Consider the following 21,529-nt stretch of genomic DNA (forward strand, 5'->3'; position numbering starts at 1 on the left):
TATTCCCTTAAATTTTGGGGACATTTAGATTTATATGCAGCATCTCTGAGCCAAAATGTTTGACAATGATCTTGTTTTAATGAACTGTTTCTTCAAGCAGTGGCTGCTCATTGGGGTTTTAAATATAAAGATCTGACTCGTGGTAGTTGATGCAGGAAATTCCAGACCATCCCAAACTAAAAACATGAAGGAGAAATTAATGTGCTGACCTTCGTGTCTAAAGTGCTCTGTTCTTCAGTTGGGAGAGGAATTTAATGGTAATTGTTCTGAGGGATTTTTCTAGCAATTTGTGCACTACAAGTTCATTTGGGTAAAAAAAAAAAAAAGTCTGCTAATTATATGTTGCCAAGCCAGTACATACCTAAAATGAAATGCTCAGCATATATGTAACTCTTTTGAAAAACGTGTTTATTCAAATGGTCTCTTAAAAAACTATCCTGAATATAAATGGCAATATATAAATCACAATTCCAGTGGGTCAGAAGTTTACATTCACTAAGTTAACTGTGCCTTTAAGCAGCTTGGACAATTCCAGAAAATGAGGTCAAGCCTAATTTAGCTTCTGATAGGCTAATTGGAGTCAATTGGAGGTGTACTTGTGGATGTGTTTTAAGGCCTACCTTCAAACTCAGTGCCTCTTTGCTTGACATCATGGGTAAATCAAAAGAAATCAGCCCATAAGTCTGGTTCATCCTTGGGAGCAATTTCCAAACGCCTGAAGTTACCACGTTCATCTGTATAAACAATAGTACGCAAGTATAAACACCATGGGACCACGCAGCCAACATACGATTCGCATACGATACGAGACGCGTTCTGTCTCCTAGAGATGAACGTAGTTTGGTGCGAAAAGTGCAAATCAATCCCAGGACAACAGCAAAGGACCTTGTGAAGATGCTGGAGGAAACAGGTAGACAAGTATTTATATCCACAGTAAAATTAGTCCTATATCGTCATAACCTGAAAGGCTGCTCAGCGAGGAAGAAGCCACTGCTCCAAAACCACCATAAAAAACCAGACTACAGTTTGCAATTGCACATGGGGACAAAGAACTTACTTTTTGGAGAAATGTCCTCTGGTCTGATGAACCAAAAATTGAACTGTTTGGCCATAATGACCATCGTTATATTTGGAGGAAAAAGGGTGAGGCTTGAAAGCTGAAAAACACCATCCCAACCGTGAAGTATGGGGGTGGAAGCATCATGTTGTGGGAGTCCTTTGCTGCAGGAGGGACTGGTGCACTTCACAAAATAAATGGCATCATGAGGAAGGAAAATTATGTGGATATATTGAAGCAACATCTCAAGACATCAGCCAGGAAGTTAAAGCTCGGTCGCAAATTGGTCTTCCAAATGGACAATGACCCCAAGCATACCTCCAAAGTTGTGGCAAAATGGCTTAAGGACAACAAAGTCAAAGTATTGGAGTGGCCATCACAAAGCCTTGACCTCAATCCAATAGAAAATTTGTGGGCAGAAAAGACAAACAAGTTCATATTTTCTAAATAATGTAACACTGCTTTGGCATTGATCAGCACTTGAACTATGTTTCTGACTCCACATTGCATTCTTGGTGCTACAAAAAAACATTCTGTTATGATTGCCTCCCTCATAACAATTTCACTTATGTAAGGGATAAAATACAGTCAGTCAGTCATTATTATATGGTTACATGTAACAGACAAAAAACATTGATTTGAGTAGAAATTATTTTATTTGAGAAGAGAAAGACAGTCTCCTGAAACACCAAGTTCTGATCAAATTGTTGGTGTTTAAGGTTCTGTCTGAGCCCAGATGTGTAGTCACTATTGAGAAATATTTGTCATTAAATGCCAAAACTTGAAGATAATGCCTTACCTATAAATGTGCCACAACTCTGCGTCCTTCACTCTGGACATCTCAATTTGGTGTGTTGCAGAAATCTAAAAGGATTATTTACCTTGTATTAATATTGTGTTTTATAATACATTGACAGTTATGAAAGTTTTCTTTAATTGTGATGCCTGTCCCTCTCAGCTGTTAAATGGCTAGTAGATAGCTTTCATGTCATGTCTGCATTCAGAAAAAGAAAGAAAGAAAAGAAAAAAAAGGAAAGCATTACCTTTCAAATGTTGTGGTATGACTGAATGTGTGTTGCCACGTGTATAACTGCTCTGTAGTCCACTGACATCTTTGGGTCAGAAATATAGTATTAGTAAATTACTGGTCACCAACTATTTTTCATACATTGTGAATTGTTTGTATGCTTTTCGACATTATTACTTACGCTTGCCAAAAAAATCCAGCATTTTTTTATATCCAGCAAAATTGTCTTTTGTTTTCTATTCTTGAACATAAGACATTCTTATTGTATATAGCTTTAAAATGAGTTTTTAAGAAAAGACTTCTTTAACCAGGTTACCTCAACTTGAGAATGTTGGGCTGCTGAGTTAAAAAAAAAAACCACAACAACAACAAACAATAACACTGATTAATTGCTTTATTCCAGTACTAGCAAAGATTTTACCATGACCTCCTGTGACCCTTAACATCATTGTTTGGTGGATAACATATGAGACCTGCTCCATCATTATGAGTCACTTTGACCATGAAACACATTTGAGTTATAAATACTAAAGTATTAAGGAAAGTCCCGGCTTTCTAATGATTTAGGCTAATTATTATGTTTATGTTCCACCTTTTCACACATTATTTGATGGAAGATTCGTTCAGACATACATTAAACTTCTTGCTACAACAACAACTCGTGTTTTTGGCTTAATTGCGTTTCCACATAAGCGGCTCATTGCAACATCCCACTGAAGATGTCACAAAAAAATTCATTACAAATTGACACAGAAAAGGCTGAATTGATACACTTTAAGATACACCAATATTAATAACAGGGACGTGTAACGTCTCACAAATTCACATGAAACAATGGCAAAATGGAATATATATATTACATCTATTTTAGGAACTACGCATAAATTACAAATAAATGTGCCAGCCATATTACATAGTCCCAGGGGCGGACTGGGACTAAAAAGTGGCCCTGGACTTTCTGGCCCAGAGCGGCCCACCAAACCTGGCCAGCAACACACCACACCATAACACACTGGCTCATTGATTTCATTTTCTGGCTCAATTTAAAATTTTGTGTTTGAAAAAAAAAAAAAAAGAAGACAACATTTATATTGACTGCTAGTCATGACAATGGGCCCCACAGTGCAAAATGGTCATAACTTTAAAACATATAAAACCACCGTAAATGTGATGAGTGGATTTTTTTAGAGAAAGCACTAAAATAAGCACTTAATAACTCAGACAAATAACATGTCCCAAAACGTTTTTCCCCAACATTCAGATGTTAGGTTAAAATGTACATGAAAGTACAATGGAAAGTGTGTATTTTAGGTGCTGTGACAAGTCAGCATTTCTTCAAAGTTTTTAAAGATCTTAATCACCTTTCAACTTTTTTCTAGAAGTGCAAAGTGTTTTCAATAGTTAATATGAGGTTGTGGAAACAACAAGTATAATAATAATATATTATATATGTTCATATAGTTATAAAAGATCATAAAATGTTTAAAATAGTTAGATGAAGAAAGTGTCACACAGCAGGACACTGATGACAATGCTTAAAACTTAAAGTCAGTTACATAACTGTAAATGTTTATTTTAAAAAATAAATCTATGAAAACAAAGTTGGACAGAATATGTACATATATAAATATAAACAAATATAAATATATGTAAAAAAAAAAATAAACATACCTCTTAAAGTGTTGAACTTAGATTAATTGCTCATATTTTCACTCTATGTGAGTTTGTTGCATCTTTATATTTGCAGTGTTTTAATTTCTTCCCCAGATTATTCTTCAGAAAAGTGAAAAGCCCTGTGTTTTGACATGTGCTGTTTCTGCTTTCCTTTATACAAAGTAATCCTCAAAGACTCAAATATCCACAAAGTAATATTTTTCATGACTTATGTTCTGCATTTTTATCAGGCGTGAGCATTATTCAGCGAGCCGCACTTCAGCTCCCTGCGGTATAAATAAATCATGCAAATGGCTATGTACTGCTCATAGCTTTACTGTTTGCAGGTTTTATATATGCTGCTGTTATTGTATTTGTTGTTACTCATTTTGTGATTATCCAGAGCTCATCTTATACTTAACATGTTGTCTTTGGTTGTCACCATTATTGTGATTTGTATGTCAAATAATGAGGTCCACGCGAGGTAGTTAGGCGCACCTCTGGAAATACGCTAAGATGTGTAAGTAGTTTCAAAATAAGTCATTTCTGTTTAAAAGAAAAGCTAGTCAATTAGTTAGACTTTACAGAGAATTTTGAATATTCACTCTGTAATGGGGTCCACGCGGGCATGTTTGAGCCCAGGGCGGCCACCTATATCGCCTGTAGGACAGGCCAGTACTTGCGCAGCAACAGGGCCTAATTAAACAGCGGCCCACCAGGAATACACCCGGTGCTCCCGATGGCCAGTCCACCCCTGCATAGTCTTATAGGCTGGGTTCCCACAGTCATGGAAAACCTGGAAATTCCAGAGAATTTAAACTTGTGATCTCCAGGCCTGGAAATTAATAAAACAAAATTTGTTGTGAATACATTTTATTTATTTATTTTCCTAGTTAAGATCCGCTCCAAATATGAAAACTGGTTAAAAATTACCCTTTTTATAAATTATTATTAAAATTCCTTGTCTAATAACACGAACAAATTGAAAAGTGGAAATCTATTAATTTGAAAATGTGGGAATCGTGTATAGGGTTATTTACCTAAAACAAAAAAAAAATAAAAATAATAAAAGGTACCCATGGCAAATATTCATGCTTTGTGTGTGTGTGTGTGTGTGTGTGTGTGTGTGTGTGTGTGTGTGTGTGTGTACAAAAGGTGTTTGAGGTGTATTTATTTCTGCCAGTTGAAATGAAGGAATAAAGACAAGGGTCTTTTCTCCACTATACCCACTATTCAAGCCATTGTAAGTAGGTTGCACATAGATTCAGTGTGTTGAATAAAATAGCTTGTTCTTCAAGCAGTTCAAAGCCTGGCACATCACAGATACACTAATACACAGTGATTCACAGTCCACTGGTGGTATTTGTCATCAAAAGACCATCAGAGCTTGAGATCTCAGCTAGAGGACAACTCCTGTGTATTGCTGCGCCGTGTGCGTCTTTGTGTTCCCCATTTACTGAAAGCTTGCACGATTCCACCCCATCCAGGCTCTGTGGACCAATACATGACATTATCTAGGTAGCAGATTTAAAAAGTGCCCATTTTTAGAAATAAATACATGAGCGCACTGTAAATCTAGTATGCCCAGACTTCTAAGCAAAAAGTTTTTCCACCCGTTAACAAATCATATTTGATGTCTTTATCACTACATGACTGAAACCAGTGTCAGAAATTAACTTATTTGCCCCCTGGATTTTGTAATTTTAGGAAGGCAAACTTTTCTAATCATATAATAGATACTGTGTCATCCTTCAACTTAATACTTCAATTTAATCATTTTATTAACATAAAATCATTATGAGTAATTCTACATTATATTTTATGCAATAATATATACTTGGGCCTAGAGTATAATATTAAGAAATGAATCACAAATACCAAGAATTTAATTACAGAGGGACTTTATTTGCCCACAATCTGTTTCATTTGTGTCACTTCGGTGGCTTTTTTGCCTCGAGCACCAGTTAATTTCTGACACTGACTGAAATATATGTTCAACACTGGCTACCTTTCTGGAGTTCAGTTGGGGATGGTACGCGCATGCATAATTTCCTAGGATCCTCGTTCACTGTACCAAGGTTTCTGTTCCACTGCTTCCAGTTGGATTCTTCCACACTGAAAGCAACAAAGACACATTGCTAATGGTTTCACTCCTGTTACATGCATGTATTATATGCAGAGCCTAAAATAATTTGTGTGTGTGAGCATGCTTAAATCATCTTGTATCATCTTTTCATAATATATAGTCCATCTTCAGATAATAAAAGAATTAGAGCTTGAATCAGTAGTCCCTGAGATCTGTGTGGAAGCCACTGAGGTCAGAGGTCAAAGGTCACCTGAAGCACCAGCGTTGATCAGGTTCATGCCCCCTTCCCAGGTCCTTCTTTAACCCTGAGCGCAGCCTTTTTTTAAGACAACGAGGAAGAATCCACTCTATGTTCAAGGTGGTGATCGCACGCTGTGACACAAGAATAAAATTTGTATTATATGTCATATTTATTGCCTAATTAAACAACTAAAAAGCAAATCATGCAGGTTTGAAACATGATGATGAGTCTGCTGTACCATATACAAACATACAGCCATGCTACTGAAATATTGTGTCATGGCATGACTTGTTCATGTAATGTGTAGGAGGAGTGCAGAAATGGGTAAAGCTTTAGAGTGATAAGAGAGTGGGAGGCATTGTGATTGACGAGATTATAGGAACATGCTTATTCATGGCATATGGTAATTTATGCTGGCAGACTTTTGATGTCAGCTGCTTTAGAATTGATCCCTTTAAGGCCCTTGTGCTCTGTTGCATTTTATACAGTATACCATTGCATTAGCTTTTAAAAGGTTTGAAACATGGACTAAATTTATCTCTTATTAAAAAGAGTGGAATCCAACATAATTAGTTTAAAAGTAAACTAATACTACAGTTATTACAGCAATATTTCCCATACACAATCCATTAAATGATGTACGCACTGAATAATTTATTCTAAGTGAAAAAAGTACTAAAACTGAAGATTTATTTTTCCTTTTTTAAAAGGGAGTGCTATATAAATAAATGTTGACTCATTCAAGCACACACAAAAAAATTCTCTCTCTCTCTCTCTCTCTCTCTCTCTCTCTCTCACACACACACACTCTCTCTCTCTCTCTCTGTCTTTCTCTTATGTCATTCTTTCTGTCTAGTTGACTTTTTCAATTAGTTGAGTATAGCTCTAGGCCTTTATACCTGTAGTTTCCAGATACTGGTGCTCTCATTTAACATCTCCTCCACTCTTTTATTCATCAGTGCTATCAGCATGTTCAGCAGCAGGATGTACGTCAGTACAATATAGACAATCAACAGCACATAAAACACCTCCTTATATTTATAATTATCTGTGAACTCCAGATCTCCTATGCCAATCGTAAATTTAAACATCTCCAGAGTGATGAAGTAAACGCTTTGTATTGAGGTTTTCACGCAGTTGTTAGTCCCATCCAAAACGTTGATCAAATTACGGCCTTTAGGTTTTTCAAGAAGTGTTACCACAGCTGTTGAGTAAAAAGCAGTTAATAAACTTAACTAAGTAATGTTGCAAGCTTATTGTGATAAAAATGACATTCTAGAAAGGGTGCACAGGAAGATAATACCTGCAGAAAATCCAATGAGCAAGACCATGTATACAACAAGGAATCGCCAAATTTCTCCAAGAATCATCTGACAATGAACAAACAGTGTGTTTGAGAGTGTGCTCTTACAAGCACCTGAAGCAAAGTTGTAAGTGCTGCCTGCACTGGAAGGACTACAAAGAGGCATTAAATGTGTTGTATAATACATCTCTAGTGCAATACAAAACCATACTTTACTATAGAATAGGGCAAGAAGATATACAAAAATGCACAAATGTCCTTTACCTTTTGTATCATGACACTGTAGATTCCCATGTATTTGGACCCCCTGGAGAAGTAGAGGAGGTTTACCCAGCTCAGAGCAAGGCACATAACTAGAAAGGCCAGATATTCATCCTTACCAAGAAAGTACAGTACAGCACACACCATGAAGAGCAGGGCCTGCAGAAAACTAAGACCACAAAAAGCTTGTATATTTGGAATAAACATACTTTACAACACGGTTCTATTCATTAACATTAGTAAATGCATACGGTATCATGAACTAACAATGAACAATATTTTCACACTATGTATTAATCTTGGTTAATGTTCATTCCTAAGTACTCTATTGTTCAATGTTAATTCATGTTAGTTCATTGTGCATTAACTAACTTTAACGTTTATATATTGTTGACTACTGCTGATGATTACAACCTTATTGCAAAGTGCTTCCATATTAAGTGTTTAATTGCGGTTACTGTCTTTGTAGCAAAAAATCCAGGCAATTTAGCTTTATAGTGTGAAATATAATTTTTAAAAAAAAATTAGCAATGTTATCAGATTTTAACTAGTACAGTTATTGACCACTGATACATTTTTCCCACCATATTAAATATTTTAATAGTGATTTTTGTTTGACAGTGCTATATGCTTTTGTTTTCAGAAAAGAGAAGTGTGAAAATTCTTTACAATTTTGTGTTCCACAGAAGAAAGAAAATTAAGGACACGAACATTATGAAAGGGGAGTAAATTATGACAATTTCATTTTCGGTCCAACTAGGTTTTTAACACAGAAACGAGACTTGTAAAGCTCTAGATAAAGCTGTTAAACAGAGGAGAGTGAAGGGACTCACAAAAGCTCATCAGTGTATCCGTCTGTCAACAGGGCCTGAAATCTTGGACGCTTCCTGACCATATCTATTAACTTATAGGATAAAAAAAAAAAATTATCTATTAATATGGAAACCTGGTTTTCTGTATTTATGTGCTGTATATGAAAGTTTCGTTTTTTATTTTATTTTTTATATTTGACAGCATTAATTGATAAACATACCCCTTTCAAAAAGAAGTAAAGTGCTCCAATGGCAGTTATGATTTGTCCTGTAAGAAGCAGGTAGTCTTCCCTTTGATTCCAGTAAGAATGTGGAGGCTTTAAAGAAAGAAAGTGTTTAACATCATAGTAGCTTGTGTCAGAAATTGGACTGGAAATAAGGAAGTAACCCTAACCCTAACCCTTGATCACAAAATTAAAATATGACAAATTATCTGCCACAAACTTTTATCCCTAAGACAGGGCAGACAATAGACATGCCATGACAACTAACTAACTAACTAACTAACTAACTTTCTAGTAAGTCATCCGTGTGTATGTGTGTGTACCTCCCCTGATTGGTGCTGATAAGCAACTGCAGTGAAGATGAAAAGGTAGACAAGATAAACAATGAAGTTGAAAAAGAAAATCCATTGTGCAAATCTTTCCCACTTTTCTTCTAGTAGTTTATTGAGTGGCTCAATATTAAGCATATCAAGACGATTCTGAAATGAGATGACATAAACAAACATGTTGCTTTCAACAAAAGGTAATCTTAATCCATGTAGATTTTATATAGATACAATTTTGCATTTTAAATTAATTATGCATCAAATGAAAGCTGCAATTCAACACATGATCTTAATCTTAAATAAACCTAATTAATGTGTCTCCTCACAGGAATCTCGCTGCCATAGACGACTATCTCCAGTACAGAGTTCTTCTCGTAGGTGTCAAGGGACGAAAGATCATAGAGAGAGGAGCACACTGGACCATAGACCCATTCTGTGATCTTCCGTGACAGGTGTCTGCACTCTTTAAACTCCCGCTGAACAATGTGCCTGAACAGCTGATGAACATGAGACAATCAACAAATGTTTTAAGTAGACAGACTATTTACAACATGTTATTAGTTACAAATTATTTAAAAAACAACAGCAACAACAGATTTTAATTAGATGTGTCTTTTAGCAGATGCCATTTATCAACTGAAGGTTTTAGTAAACAGAACTTTCCCCCTTTTAGCTCACTCATTATATACTCTTATGGTTAATTCAAACAACAACAAAAAAAAAGATATTATAAGAGATATTAGGCAGAATATTTGCCTCATTCACATTTTCTTTTTCCATACAATGACAGTGAATGGTGACTGAGGATAACTGCCTGAATGACTGAAGTTCAGGCATGAAACTCTACTCTTTTCTCTAAAACCCTCCTCCTTCCCAGCTTCACTTTTCAAGATCAGCTATATGGGGACTGAATGTATATCTAATTGCTTGATGCAACATGTCTTGTGTTTTGTCTATGTGTAACTGGTCCTGCTCGACCTGCTCCGAACAGGATTCGAACCGGCGCCTCCGGGGTGGGAGGCGGGCACGCTAACAAGGAGGCTAAAGCCCCTAGCGTCAGTCGCTAGTGTGCCTCTTGAGGCCAGGGGAGTGAGGTTTACACACACAGCACAGCACGTACCAGCTGGCTACTGTTACACTCACCCCCCTAAACCTCACTCCCATCCCGGGTTTCGGCACCACTGTAACTGGTCCTGCTTGACCCACTCTGAGCGGGATTTGAACCGACATCTCCGGTGTGGTAGGTAGGTGCGCTAACGAGGAGGCTAAAGCCTCTACCATCAGTCGCTAGTGTGCCTCTTGAGGCCAGGGGAGTAAGATTTACACACTGCACAGCTACCTACCAGCTGACTACCGTTACACTCACCCCCCTAAACCTCACTCCCATCCAGGTCACAGCGTCACTGTAACCGGTCCTGCACGACCCGCTCCAAACGAGATTCGAACTTGCATCTCCGATGTGGGAGGAGGGTGCGCTAATGAGGAGGCTAAAGGCTACAGCCTCTAGCGTCAGTCGCTAGTGTACATCTTGAGGCCAGGGGAGTGAGGTTTACAAACTGCACAGCTACCTATTAGCTGGCTACCATTATATATGCTTAACTCAGCATGTCTGTGTATATTCTAGTAGTAGTAAGTCTTTGTACTTGCTCTGCAGCAGCAGCAGCATAGCAGATCTAGTCTGCCAAGACCAAATTCCATATTTCATACCCACATTAATATGCTAAATCTTTCAGAGAGTTGTCATGACTGAACATCTTTTGAGTTCCATGGAAGAAATAGAGCAATTCGGTTTTGGAACAACAGGAAGTCTGATTGCTATCTAAAATGAGATTTGACTTTGTGAAATTCAGCAAGTCCTGAATCAACATCAGTTTAATATACGTACAACAGCACCAAAACAACAAATGAAAACAAATGATCATGCAGAACTATGGACTATGTCTATATACTATGTAGAATTATGATTAAATGACAATGACTCAGGACCAGTGTCTGACTTGATGTCTATGTCTGACATTTTTCTCAAAGGGAAAATAACATTTCAGATCATGTGAGTGTCAGTCATCTCATCCGAAATCAGGAACATCCAAAAACAAACGAACTGACTTTAGAGTGCATGCCTGTTTTAAATGAATCACTGCTTCTATTTAGCAAAATATATCGTAATCAGAATTGTTCATATTCTGGAACATTCAAAAATCAGTAACTACCAGCAAAAAGAAAATGTTTTCCCAAAGAGATAACAATTTTTTTTTAATTACTCTGTGGTAATCATAGTTATCAAACACCTTACCTCAAATTTTCCTGTCTTGGCTGCTAGTTTGATAGGAGTTAGTCCCTGATTATTCTCATTTTCCTCCAGCTTTAGCTTGGGGTGAAGTTGAGCAGCTTTGGTTAAGATGTGATCATACATGTCAATGACAAACTCTGTGTTCTCAGAACTATTATCGGCCACCACTACAAGGGCGTGAAGCACCATGTTTCCATGAGAGTCCTTCTCTTTGAGATCCACTGGCTGGTAAGGGTTATCCATCAGAAAGTCTACGATGTCTGGCTGATTTGTGCAAGCAGCTAGCGACAATGGTAACTCACCTGTGCAGAAAAGGTGCAAAATAAACAGGTAGCCCTATTGGGTGAGTAACATTGCGAACATTAGAAGTTCAAATTTAAAATGGATTGCGGACACATAACATGTCTGTGAACTTTTCTTTATCAACATCAAGATTTAAAGTTGAAATCTGAATGAGAAAAGGCTAGTGTATGTATTTAAGGTGCAGTGACTGGCCTCTATGATGTGCAATTTTGTTAAATGTTAAAACTTTTTTGTATCTTAGCTTGATATGCAGAATCAACTATAAGTAGCCCATTAGTAAGTTGATTTCACCTATATGGCAACATGATCACAAGGGAAATCGGAAATCACAAGGGAAATCGGCATGATATTTCCCTGAAATCAACCCCATTCAGCCAAATTACTGACAAGTGCTATTTCCCATCAGACATTTTGTATAATTTCTTTTGTGAATACATTAGGTCTGGTGCTACTGAGAGTGCATTGCATGAGCAACCTCAAAGATATGGTTTCTGGTCCCATGTGAGAACCAGGAAGTAATGATGTTCACATAAAGAATGGTGAGAGTGATTCGGAGGTTGCATTTTCCCTCTAAAATAAAATGTTTGCTCCACTAATGGTTAGGTTTAGAGTTGGGGTTAGAGGGGTAGAGTTAATAAAATATGTATTCCTGTTGACTGTATTACATAACTACAAATACAATTCGTTTTTGGTGCCACTCTGTGGACATTTCACCCAGAAACTGGAGCCAACATGTGCCCATATGTTCAACAACCTAATTCGGCTGAATTTACAGTGATCGGTCTGACCTGTGGCGCTATCGACAAATTTTCTTTGTTTGAGTGACCCATACAGCCGGACACAGCAAAACTGGCTCAACCCATGCCATGAGCTTAGGGTGGGACTATCTGTTTTTATAACCATTTGGTGGTTCTGTTTGAGAAGAACAGTCATTATTTTTGCATATTTTTTGGTGATGCCAGTGGTGCAGAAATTACACACTTCAGCAAGGTTTTCAACATTTTTCATTTCATTTCTGCCTTCACTTGTTAATTTTAAAAGATCGTACGATGTGTCAAATGCATTTTAAAATAACAAATAGGCCTATTCAGTGTAGTATCTCTACTAATTTGAGGTCATAAAAATCATTTGCAAAGTAAAAATGTGTAAAATGTTTTGTACAAATATTAGGAGTAGCTTATAGCATGTCACAATGCAGCACATGTCAATTTGCTAAATGTATTTCATGTCAACAACCCATATACAGATTTTCATTGAGAGTTAATATATTTGAAATGAAGCATTTCATGCAGCATACTTTGTAATCCTAAAATAAATGCCTGTTCCTTGAATCAGTGATACTGCTTATAATATGCTGTTGGTTAAAATCACTGATGAAGGTTGAAGAAAACCTATAGCAAAAGTTCAACCTTATCCTTAGTGTTAGACTTACCAAAATAGAAGCACATGCTTTTATTGGGCTGAAAGAATGTCCCACAGGCTTTAGTATGGACGTCTGCCCCTTTCTTAACCAGCATCTCTACAAACTTTGCACTCCTCCTTTCAATGGCAACATGGAGAGCTGTCTGACCTGTATGTCAAGGAGAGCAATAACATTGCAGGATGGGTTTGAGTTAAAGATGATCAATATTCTGTTGATTCATAAAAAATAACCAGCCTTTTAGCTAATATAAAACCATAACTAATAACAACAAGGCTCTGACCTTTGTAGTAACTGTCTGTGTATGCAGCATTTATGAATTTCTGTAAATCGTTTATTTTCTCTGCAATGTCAAGAAGATATTCAATTGTGTCATTCTCGCCATTCTTCAAGTTTAAAAGAGCTTTCAGCAGGGCTGTCTTTCCATTGGACATATCTAAGGAATATATAAAAACATGGGTTGGATTATTCAATAAATATGTCATGATTTAAAAATATATATATACTTCTCTGTATGGATTGCATTATATTTGCCATACAATTGAGACATATGTACATAAAGAATCAGAGAGATGTTTGTTTCTTTTTTGCAGGTACTGCTGTAAACCCTGCAGTTTAGAGATTTCACCACTGGATGCTGCCTCAAATAGATCCTCAATGGTAAACTTCTTGCTGTTCTGTTCAGCTGGTTCCTCTTTCACTTGTCTGATTTGCCTATGAGCAGAATACATCTTTTAATATTAGTATTTTTTCAATTGTCCTCTAAAAGCAAAAAAACAGCTTTTTGATACACGACTACAGTATGGTTTAATTTAGGAATAGCAGGGATCATTTTAATGGCGCAGGCAAAATGCAGTTGGTTGGTTAAATAAAAAAATAGCGGACAGTTTTAGCAATGAACAACACAGATATTTAAGTTTAGCAAGTTTTATTTACTGTTATTATGTTGGCTTGATAAAGCTAACATACTGTTATTCTACAAACTTTGTTTAGGGGTTTTTTCAAAATCCCTAAACCGAAACAAACATTTTCTAACACTAACTCCTAGAGCTTTCAAGCTACATCCACCAAACTTAGTACAGACCTTCAGACTGTTCTGACAGCATGCTATGTCTTTTCTAACTGATCGGACTTACAGTTTTCACACAGCAAATACCTGTGATTAAGATGGTGAATCAATTAATTTGTACATTGAATTGGCTTGGTTAATGACTGCTGATATGTCAAAGATGAGATAAGATAAGGTTTATCCCAGCTCTCCATGCTCAAAGTTAGTAACCCCACTCACCTGTCAAAGTGGTAGTTAAATCTAACTTTGGGTGCAGCTGCCACAACGTCTTCCAGGTAATTAGAGTCCATGGGTATCTTGTGCTTAGAGCGACCTTTCCTCGCCTGCTTGGCCTTGGCCCTTTCCTCCTCTGTCCTGTCATCCACCTCCAGAGTGAATGATATGAAACTGCTGTCTTTTGATTTGCTCATACTGGTTTCCTTGTAGTTTCACAGCTGTAGTTATGGCTGTAAGCTGTAAAAAATTGACATCATTGGCAAATATAGGGCATCATTAGTTTCAATTTCATATACAAAAAGGCCCAGGAAATGGATGCCTGACTACAAAATGTGTTATATATCATTTAATCTATAATTAATCGTAATATAATAAAGTTATATTAGGGAAGGATAAAACCCATAACCCAAATACCAAGGCGATAGCATAATAGCTTTTGAAAGACATTAAATAAATGTAATATTTATGGGTCCAGAACTATCGGTGGGGCACGTGGTGAGTTGTGCGTGGATGCCGCTGAGAATAGCGTTAGGCCTCCACATGCGCTATATCACTGCGGTAACACACTCAACAAGCCACGTAATAAGATGCACAGATTGACAGTCTCAGACGCGGAGGCAACTGAGATTCGTCCTCCGCCGCCCAGATTGAAGCGAGTCACTATGCCACCACGAGGACTTAGAGCACATTGTGAATTGGGCATTCCAAATTGGGGAGAAAAAGGGAGAATTTTTTTTTTTTTATAAAAACGTTTGTTCGATTTACGCTGCTAAATATGGTGGAAACGCGTCATCACAGTCTGTGCAAAGTGTCCATTTAAAAAATCACTGGAAATCATAAATGTCTGAAGAGGCATTGCGTTTTGTAGTATTAGGTTAAAACTCCACAAGATTTGTGACTAGTGTTGTCAGAATCGTTAATCATATTTTGATTCTAATGGGTTTGTGCAGCACACATGTTCCATCCAGGGTAAAAAGGTTTGGCTGGTTAGAATGGTAGATATTTTGACACAGTGAGCACAGGGTCCAAACCCAGGTCCCCCATGCTGCTGACCCAACACACTTCTGATGGTGCCACAAGGGAAGGTAAATACACTTGGGTCGATGCAAAAATGTCTGATGGGAGATGCCGCTTGTCAGCGAGTCAATATGTCAGATTCTAGGGCACATGAACTCTCGGAAACAACAAGCCGACTTCCTGTGTGATCATGTTGTCAGATTTTTGATGTGTTCAAAGCTACACATTTTTCATGTTAGGTTAATTGTTTGTTGGATAAGAGTCTAAGTACAAAACTGTATTTGTGTCTCTAATGTTTTAATAAATGTGCATCATATATGTGTGTATCATATTCATATAAAGTGCTAAAGGTGTCATTTTAGTCAGATTTTGTCTGATTTTTGAGAGAGTAAGAGCTATTTGTAGAAATAATTGACCATCTCATTGTGTCATTTAGCTTTAAGCACCAGTGAAAGAGGAAGGGGTCACAAATGATCCAAATGGAAACTCCTGTGACAGGAAGTCACAGTATAAAATGAAATGGAGAACTAGTGCTACAATTGAATATATAGCTTAGATATATGTGTATCTCACTGCCACACAAAACGAGGACTCTATAAAAACTGCCAAAATGTTATTAGGTGTTATTATATGAAGTCTTATCATAAAAGCATCTAATTTCAACATCAATCTCTTAAACTCTTTAGGCCTATTTAACCCATCTAATGGACCAGTGTTTATCTTTTGGACATGCAAAGTTCATTCTTTATCAAAATAGAAATGTGTATTCATTTATAGGTCAAGGTAAAAGCAGAAATGTTCAGACATACAAAATGTAGAAACACATTAATAAGGAAGAATTGATAAGGAACAAATTAAGCACATTCAGTCTGTGTGTGAGTCTGTAAGTGTATATTTACACAGATCGTTGCCGCTTCTAATAGACTTTTGCAAACTGAATTATTGATTTCTCTTCATGCTTTTACATGCTATATGATCCCATCCAGGGAATGGACTATGACTGTTCCATTAAGAAAAACTTCCCAGAACAAATACATGGTAGTGTATGTCTGACCAAATGGAATATTCTAATGCACTGAATAGTCTGTTTTAGAACATTACAACTTAGCCTCTCTGTAAATGGGTTCATATCTCATTGCATTCTCTAAAGTAAGAGATGCAATGAGTGGAAATGGACACCAAAGAGAGATTGCATTACAGTGTCTTTGGGCGATAATGTTGCACATGGTCAACAGTGTATGAGAGGGTATTTTGATTTCTGAGTTTGTAGGAAAAGCTACTATTGTTCCATTTAGAAATGAGTACCCCTGGGCACACATGTGATATATCTGGTGACATTTTACCATGCCTCACTAATTAAGATGGTTTTGTATCTAAAAGGCTTGTTTTTACTTTAACCAATTAATTTAAAGATGGTCAGATTGCTTTTATAAGCTATTGTGACATTATAATACCAGCATTGTACTAGCATTAAGATCAGGAATTGTGCTTTAATACTGTTTCACTAATTGTTCCTTTCTTTTGTGAATAGTCAAATTACACTGCAGTTATACAAAAAATAAAAATAAAAAAATGTAATAGCAACATTGTTAGAAAGTGCCCCTTATAATGGATCACTTTATTGTGTCTTTTTGCTTTAAGCGCTAGTAAAAGAGGAAGGGGTCACACACGATTCAGGCTGAAACTGTCTGTGATGGGAAGACATGTTACTGAATGTAATGCAAAACTAGTTGCAATGTTTTATAAATAGCTTGAGCATATTTGCACATTACTGCTGCATTAAAAAAGCACTCATACTTTAACAGCCAAAATAATTATGGAGGTATCCTTAAATGTAATATGTAGTCATGATAATCAGAGCATCCAATCTTGATTCGGCATTTAATAAAACACAATTTTAGAACTTTGTTTATCTTTGTGACAATGAAAATCTCTTTAGATTTGTCAAAACAATAATTAACGTTTAATGCGCACATAATGGTCAAAGCAAAGGTGTCAAGAATGCAAAAGATAAGTTTAAACCAGGAACAAATTAAGCTTGTTCTGTATGCGAGACACAGCAGATTGTTGCTGGCTGTAATAGATTTTTGCAGACCCAGTTATTAATACAGTTTTATGTTGTTTCATGCTATATGATCCCATCCAGGGAATGGTCCACATTAGTCTCATCAGTAAAGCCCTGTCCTGACCAAATTCATGAAATGGTATGTCAGGCAAGATGCTGTGTTCTAATACATTGGAGACTCTTATTTTTTAGAATAATATAAAATAACTTATCTGTAAAAAGTATCCAGTGGCTTTACATTATAGCAGAATCAGTACATAAAGGGTGCATTATGCTCCACCGTCTTTGGATTACATCATTGATGCTTATTACATTATGAGATGCACTGATACAGCATGCTTGGAGTTGAGCAAAACACAGTTCAGACTTAAGAGAATAGTTCAAACTGATCTGCGGAAATATTTACTAAATTTCACAAAGGTATCCAAAAAATTTAAATGAACTGAAAGCATTTCAGCAAAAGTTTTGTTACAATGCACTACATTAGCAAAATCAGAATTTAAATGGTTTTATATTTCAGTAATCCATTATGAGAATAAAACATTAAACATCTGTACTCACCATCAATTTCTGTTTGTTTTTTAGTTTCTGTCATATGACGCATCCAGTTTTATTGGTGCTCCTCTTTGTTGTTTACATTAATGAGCTTGATTAAAGTATGATGCCTTGAACTCAATGTCGATGAGAGTGATACAGTAGCTCTCTCTCTCTGTCTCAGAGAGGAAGCAAAGGCAAGATGTTTTGAAGTGGGTAAAAGCCTTACAGAAAGACTCTCTGTATTGATTTTTGAGTCTGCTGTTATGTATGTTTTTCTATGTTCACACCCCTTTGTGCCTTGTTTATAATCCTTTAGTTCTACATATACACCAAACAATGTCACATCTACAGTAAATATCACACATTATTAAAATTCTCTCTTACAAATGCTTCACTTTTTTCTATTTTAAATCTATAACAATCCAAACACTTATGCAGATATTGTACATGTTCTGGAATACATATTTTTCACATAAATACTTCACTGAGCATCTTGCATGGGTTTTGAGGATCATCTGAAACACCCAGCACTCAGATCTGCACTAATCGAGACACCGTGGTGGTTCTATTAAAGCAATGTTGCATAGCTCGCATGGTTTCCTGAATGACACTGAATTGCTGTGGCAGAGTGAGATGGTATGAGACATATAAACATGCATTGTGGTTAAAGGTGCACACATGAACAGAATGTTGTTGTTTGTTTTCAACATACAATCATGTTTTGGTGCAGATGTTGTAAAAGATGTGCCCCTATATGATGTGAAGCTGGCCTGCACCTCTTTTCATTGTTTGTTCCTCAATATGACATTTCAGGTGTCTTAAAGAACTGGACACAATGGCTTAAGCAGAAAAGTCAGTTCCAGCAAGAGCAAGATGTAGTACATAAAGTACTGGATATTGCATAAGCTCAAATAAAACAAAGAATAAGCATAAAAAGTTACTGGAAATATGATGCATCAAAGTCTTGTTGTTTATTACAATTTAAAATGCCACAGAACATTGTAAACAATGTTTTGTTATGTCAAGGCTCTATTCAGTCATTCAGTAGAATTCTTAAATTGCAAACAACAGTGATGGTTCATATGGCTGGCTAGTATGGGGCCGATAAATTGGAAGAAAAATCATTTGACAAATTAAAATAAAAAAGAGCGTTTAAATAGGTGGAAAGCAGATTGATCAATAGATACACAAATAAACAGACTGATAAAAAAAAATAATCAAAAAGGTAAATTAAGACTTCACTGATATAATAAAGTTAAAAATAAATCATTTCATAATATTTGATCAATACTAACTCTAATTTTTGGTCAAACATTTTTTATTTAAGTGCACTTCAATACTAACTCTCATTTTTAAAAGTAAAAAATGAATATAGTTGAGCAATATAGCACATTGTAAATGTCTCTGAGATGAACTTCACCCTATAGCATATGATATGGCTGACCTGTGTCATATCTTCTTATGTTTGATCATTAAACATCATAGCAACTCCAACTGCTGAGTCCACATCTTTTCCATAAGACTACAGGAAAAGGAAATACTCTCTCCACTTCCTTTTGCAGAACTGTGTTACATGAGAGCACTGCTACTGCAAATAATCCTTGTCACCCCTGCAGCCTGTAGGCTTTGAGGGGGCATCATAATGGCCATGTTCTCAATAATGCCTCTGCACAAAGCCAGAGTCATGTGAACCAGAGAGATTTAAATAAAGCATGAAGTCTTGAAGTGCATATACAAGTTAGTTCATCTGCTATTCACAGCTTTGTGCAAAGATATTTTCAAGTGATTTTTGTAATTTTGTACGTTTGTTTTTTAAAGCATGCTAAAACGAGATCAAGAAATCTTTCCTTCTGTGCATCAAAGCAGCTTGCTATTAATTACAATGAACTTTGAGGCAAAACTTGGAAAAACAAGATTGGTTAATTCATTTTCAATGAGCACTCAAAGAGCTAAAACTGATAACTCTCTTCTACTCTAATTTGGCCAGCTCAGAGAAAGAAAGATTGCATATTTATTTAAGCTGGGAAGGTAGAACTGTTTGAGCCTTTCTTGTTTAATTAATTAGCTTTAAAAATTCAAGTTCTTTTTTGTCTTTTCATAGCTCGTCTTTTTTTCATAGATTTGGCACAGATATATCTGATTTACTACAACCCATAAAACAGATACTGTCTCACATGCCCTTGAGAGAGGTCGCAGAAATCTGAGTACAGGATCTGCCATTTCTAAATGTGCTCTTTGCAGTCATGTAACATCTCCATCTAGAGGTTAAACTAGTAAACACATAATATGTCCTGAAGATATAGTATATATTGATTGCTGTTTGTAACTGAACTGTTACGACTCAAATAGGCTGACAGTAAGAAACTGTCATTTAGAAACATAAGGCGCTTTTGCACCATCAGGCTGAATGGTTCTGGTTGCGGAACTGAACCGTTCTGTACCAATCCGGGCATGTTGGCACAGTTACGTTGCCCCTGTGTCGCAGTTCTCACGTGAAAATGCTAACGCAATTATGTCACGTGCATACTGTTGCTGACCGGAAGTGATGCTATAGTTAAAAAGTACTTAAATATTGATCTTTTTCACACAAAAGCAATTATGTTGCTTAAGAAGACATTAATTTAACCGCTGGAGTCGTATCGATGACGTTTATGCTGACTGTCTGTGATTTTTGGAGCTACAAAGGTCTGGTCACCATCCACTTGCATTTTAAGGACCTACTGAGCTGAGATATTCATCTATTTTTCTTCAAATGTGCTCTGCAGAAAAATGAAAGTCATATACACCTGGGATATCATAAGGGTGAGTAAATGATTTGAATTTTCATTTTTGGTTGAACTATCCCTTTAAATAAACACAGTAACAGTTCCAGAGACAGTTATATTATGTAGCCTAATGTTGTTCAGTTCTTATTTTATTTTGAGTTAGACATTCATAACATAGCTAACCATGCTGAGAAATCCGGGCTCGGAACAGATTGTAATTGTACCATACCGAACTGTACTTAGTGGAAATGCTACTGGAACCGTTAATCAAGTGTGCTCAGAACCGTTCACCCCGATGGTGGGAAAGCACCTATAGACAGGGTTGGGAGGTTTACTTTTGAAATGTATTCCACTACAGATTACAGAACACATGCTGTAAAATGTAATTTGTAGCGTATTCCGTTAGATTACTCAAGGTCAGTAACATATTATAAATACTTTGGATTACTTCTTCAGCACTGGTAGATTTTGTCACTTGTTTTGACTATAAAAACTCTGCCAGTACAGTAAGACAAAATACACATGTTAAAAATACATTCTCTGAAAAACCTAAATATCTTATGCAGTGTTGTTTCTAAAACAAGATAAATCTAATTGATCTTGTTTTAAGGATTTTTAGATATTTTTACAGGAAAACAATACAAAAATTATTAACAAGAATACGACTTTGCCCTAATATCAAAGGTCTTACTAGAAAAAAAGAAATTATGATTCAACGTGAATTTTCTTGATAAAAAAAAAAATATGATCGTGCCTGGTAACGTGCGCATGTAAAATGGCTAGAAATAGCATTTTAGCTTAGCGTAAAGCTGACAATTTACACAAGGTTTATTTCTATTTCTTCTGCTCCAAACTTA

The 21,529-nt window shown here is 36.3% G+C and overlaps 1 protein-coding gene across 2 annotated transcripts; it reads right to left on the minus strand.

Moving 5' to 3' along the window:
* Positions 1–2,466: 2,466 nt before the first annotated feature.
* trpv1 (transient receptor potential cation channel, subfamily V, member 1) lies at positions 2,467–18,114 on the minus strand. Of its 2 annotated transcripts, XM_051696603.1 has the most exons (16): positions 17,932–18,114; positions 14,292–14,525; positions 13,560–13,717; positions 13,287–13,439; positions 13,016–13,153; positions 11,284–11,582; positions 9,317–9,487; positions 8,988–9,143; positions 8,662–8,757; positions 8,462–8,532; positions 7,632–7,797; positions 7,368–7,434; positions 6,964–7,268; positions 6,074–6,195; positions 5,746–5,852; positions 2,467–5,227 (listed from the first exon to the last, which is right to left on the minus strand). In XM_051696603.1, exons 2-16 carry the CDS (start codon positions 14,480–14,482, stop codon positions 5,133–5,135), a joined length of 2,295 nt encoding a protein of 764 aa, XP_051552563.1. In that variant the 5' UTR covers positions 14,483–14,525; positions 17,932–18,114; the 3' UTR covers positions 2,467–5,132. The 2 variants fall into 2 exon arrangements, with proteins under 2 accessions (XP_051552563.1, XP_051552565.1); XM_051696605.1 differs by lacking the exons at positions 6,964–7,268; positions 7,368–7,434.
* Between the last annotated feature and the right edge of the window lie 3,415 nt (positions 18,115–21,529).

This window comes from Myxocyprinus asiaticus, chromosome 4 (assembly GCF_019703515.2).
Source record: "Myxocyprinus asiaticus isolate MX2 ecotype Aquarium Trade chromosome 4, UBuf_Myxa_2, whole genome shotgun sequence".
Lineage (NCBI taxonomy): Eukaryota > Metazoa > Chordata > Actinopteri > Cypriniformes > Catostomidae > Myxocyprinus > Myxocyprinus asiaticus.

Excerpts from the sequence above, each read along its gene's own strand:
- trpv1 (XM_051696603.1), bottom strand. The coding sequence starts at position 14,482 with ATGAGCAAATCAAAAGACAGCAGTTTCATATCATTCACTCTGGAGGTG. Across the intron at positions 7,269-7,367 it reads GCTCATTGGATTTTCTGCAG|CTGTGGTAACACTTCTTGAA; the intron begins GTATTATCTTCC and ends TTTACTCAACAG. Across the intron at positions 5,853-6,073 it reads GATCAACGCTGGTGCTTCAG|TGTGGAAGAATCCAACTGGA; the intron begins GTGACCTTTGAC and ends TGTTGCTTTCAG.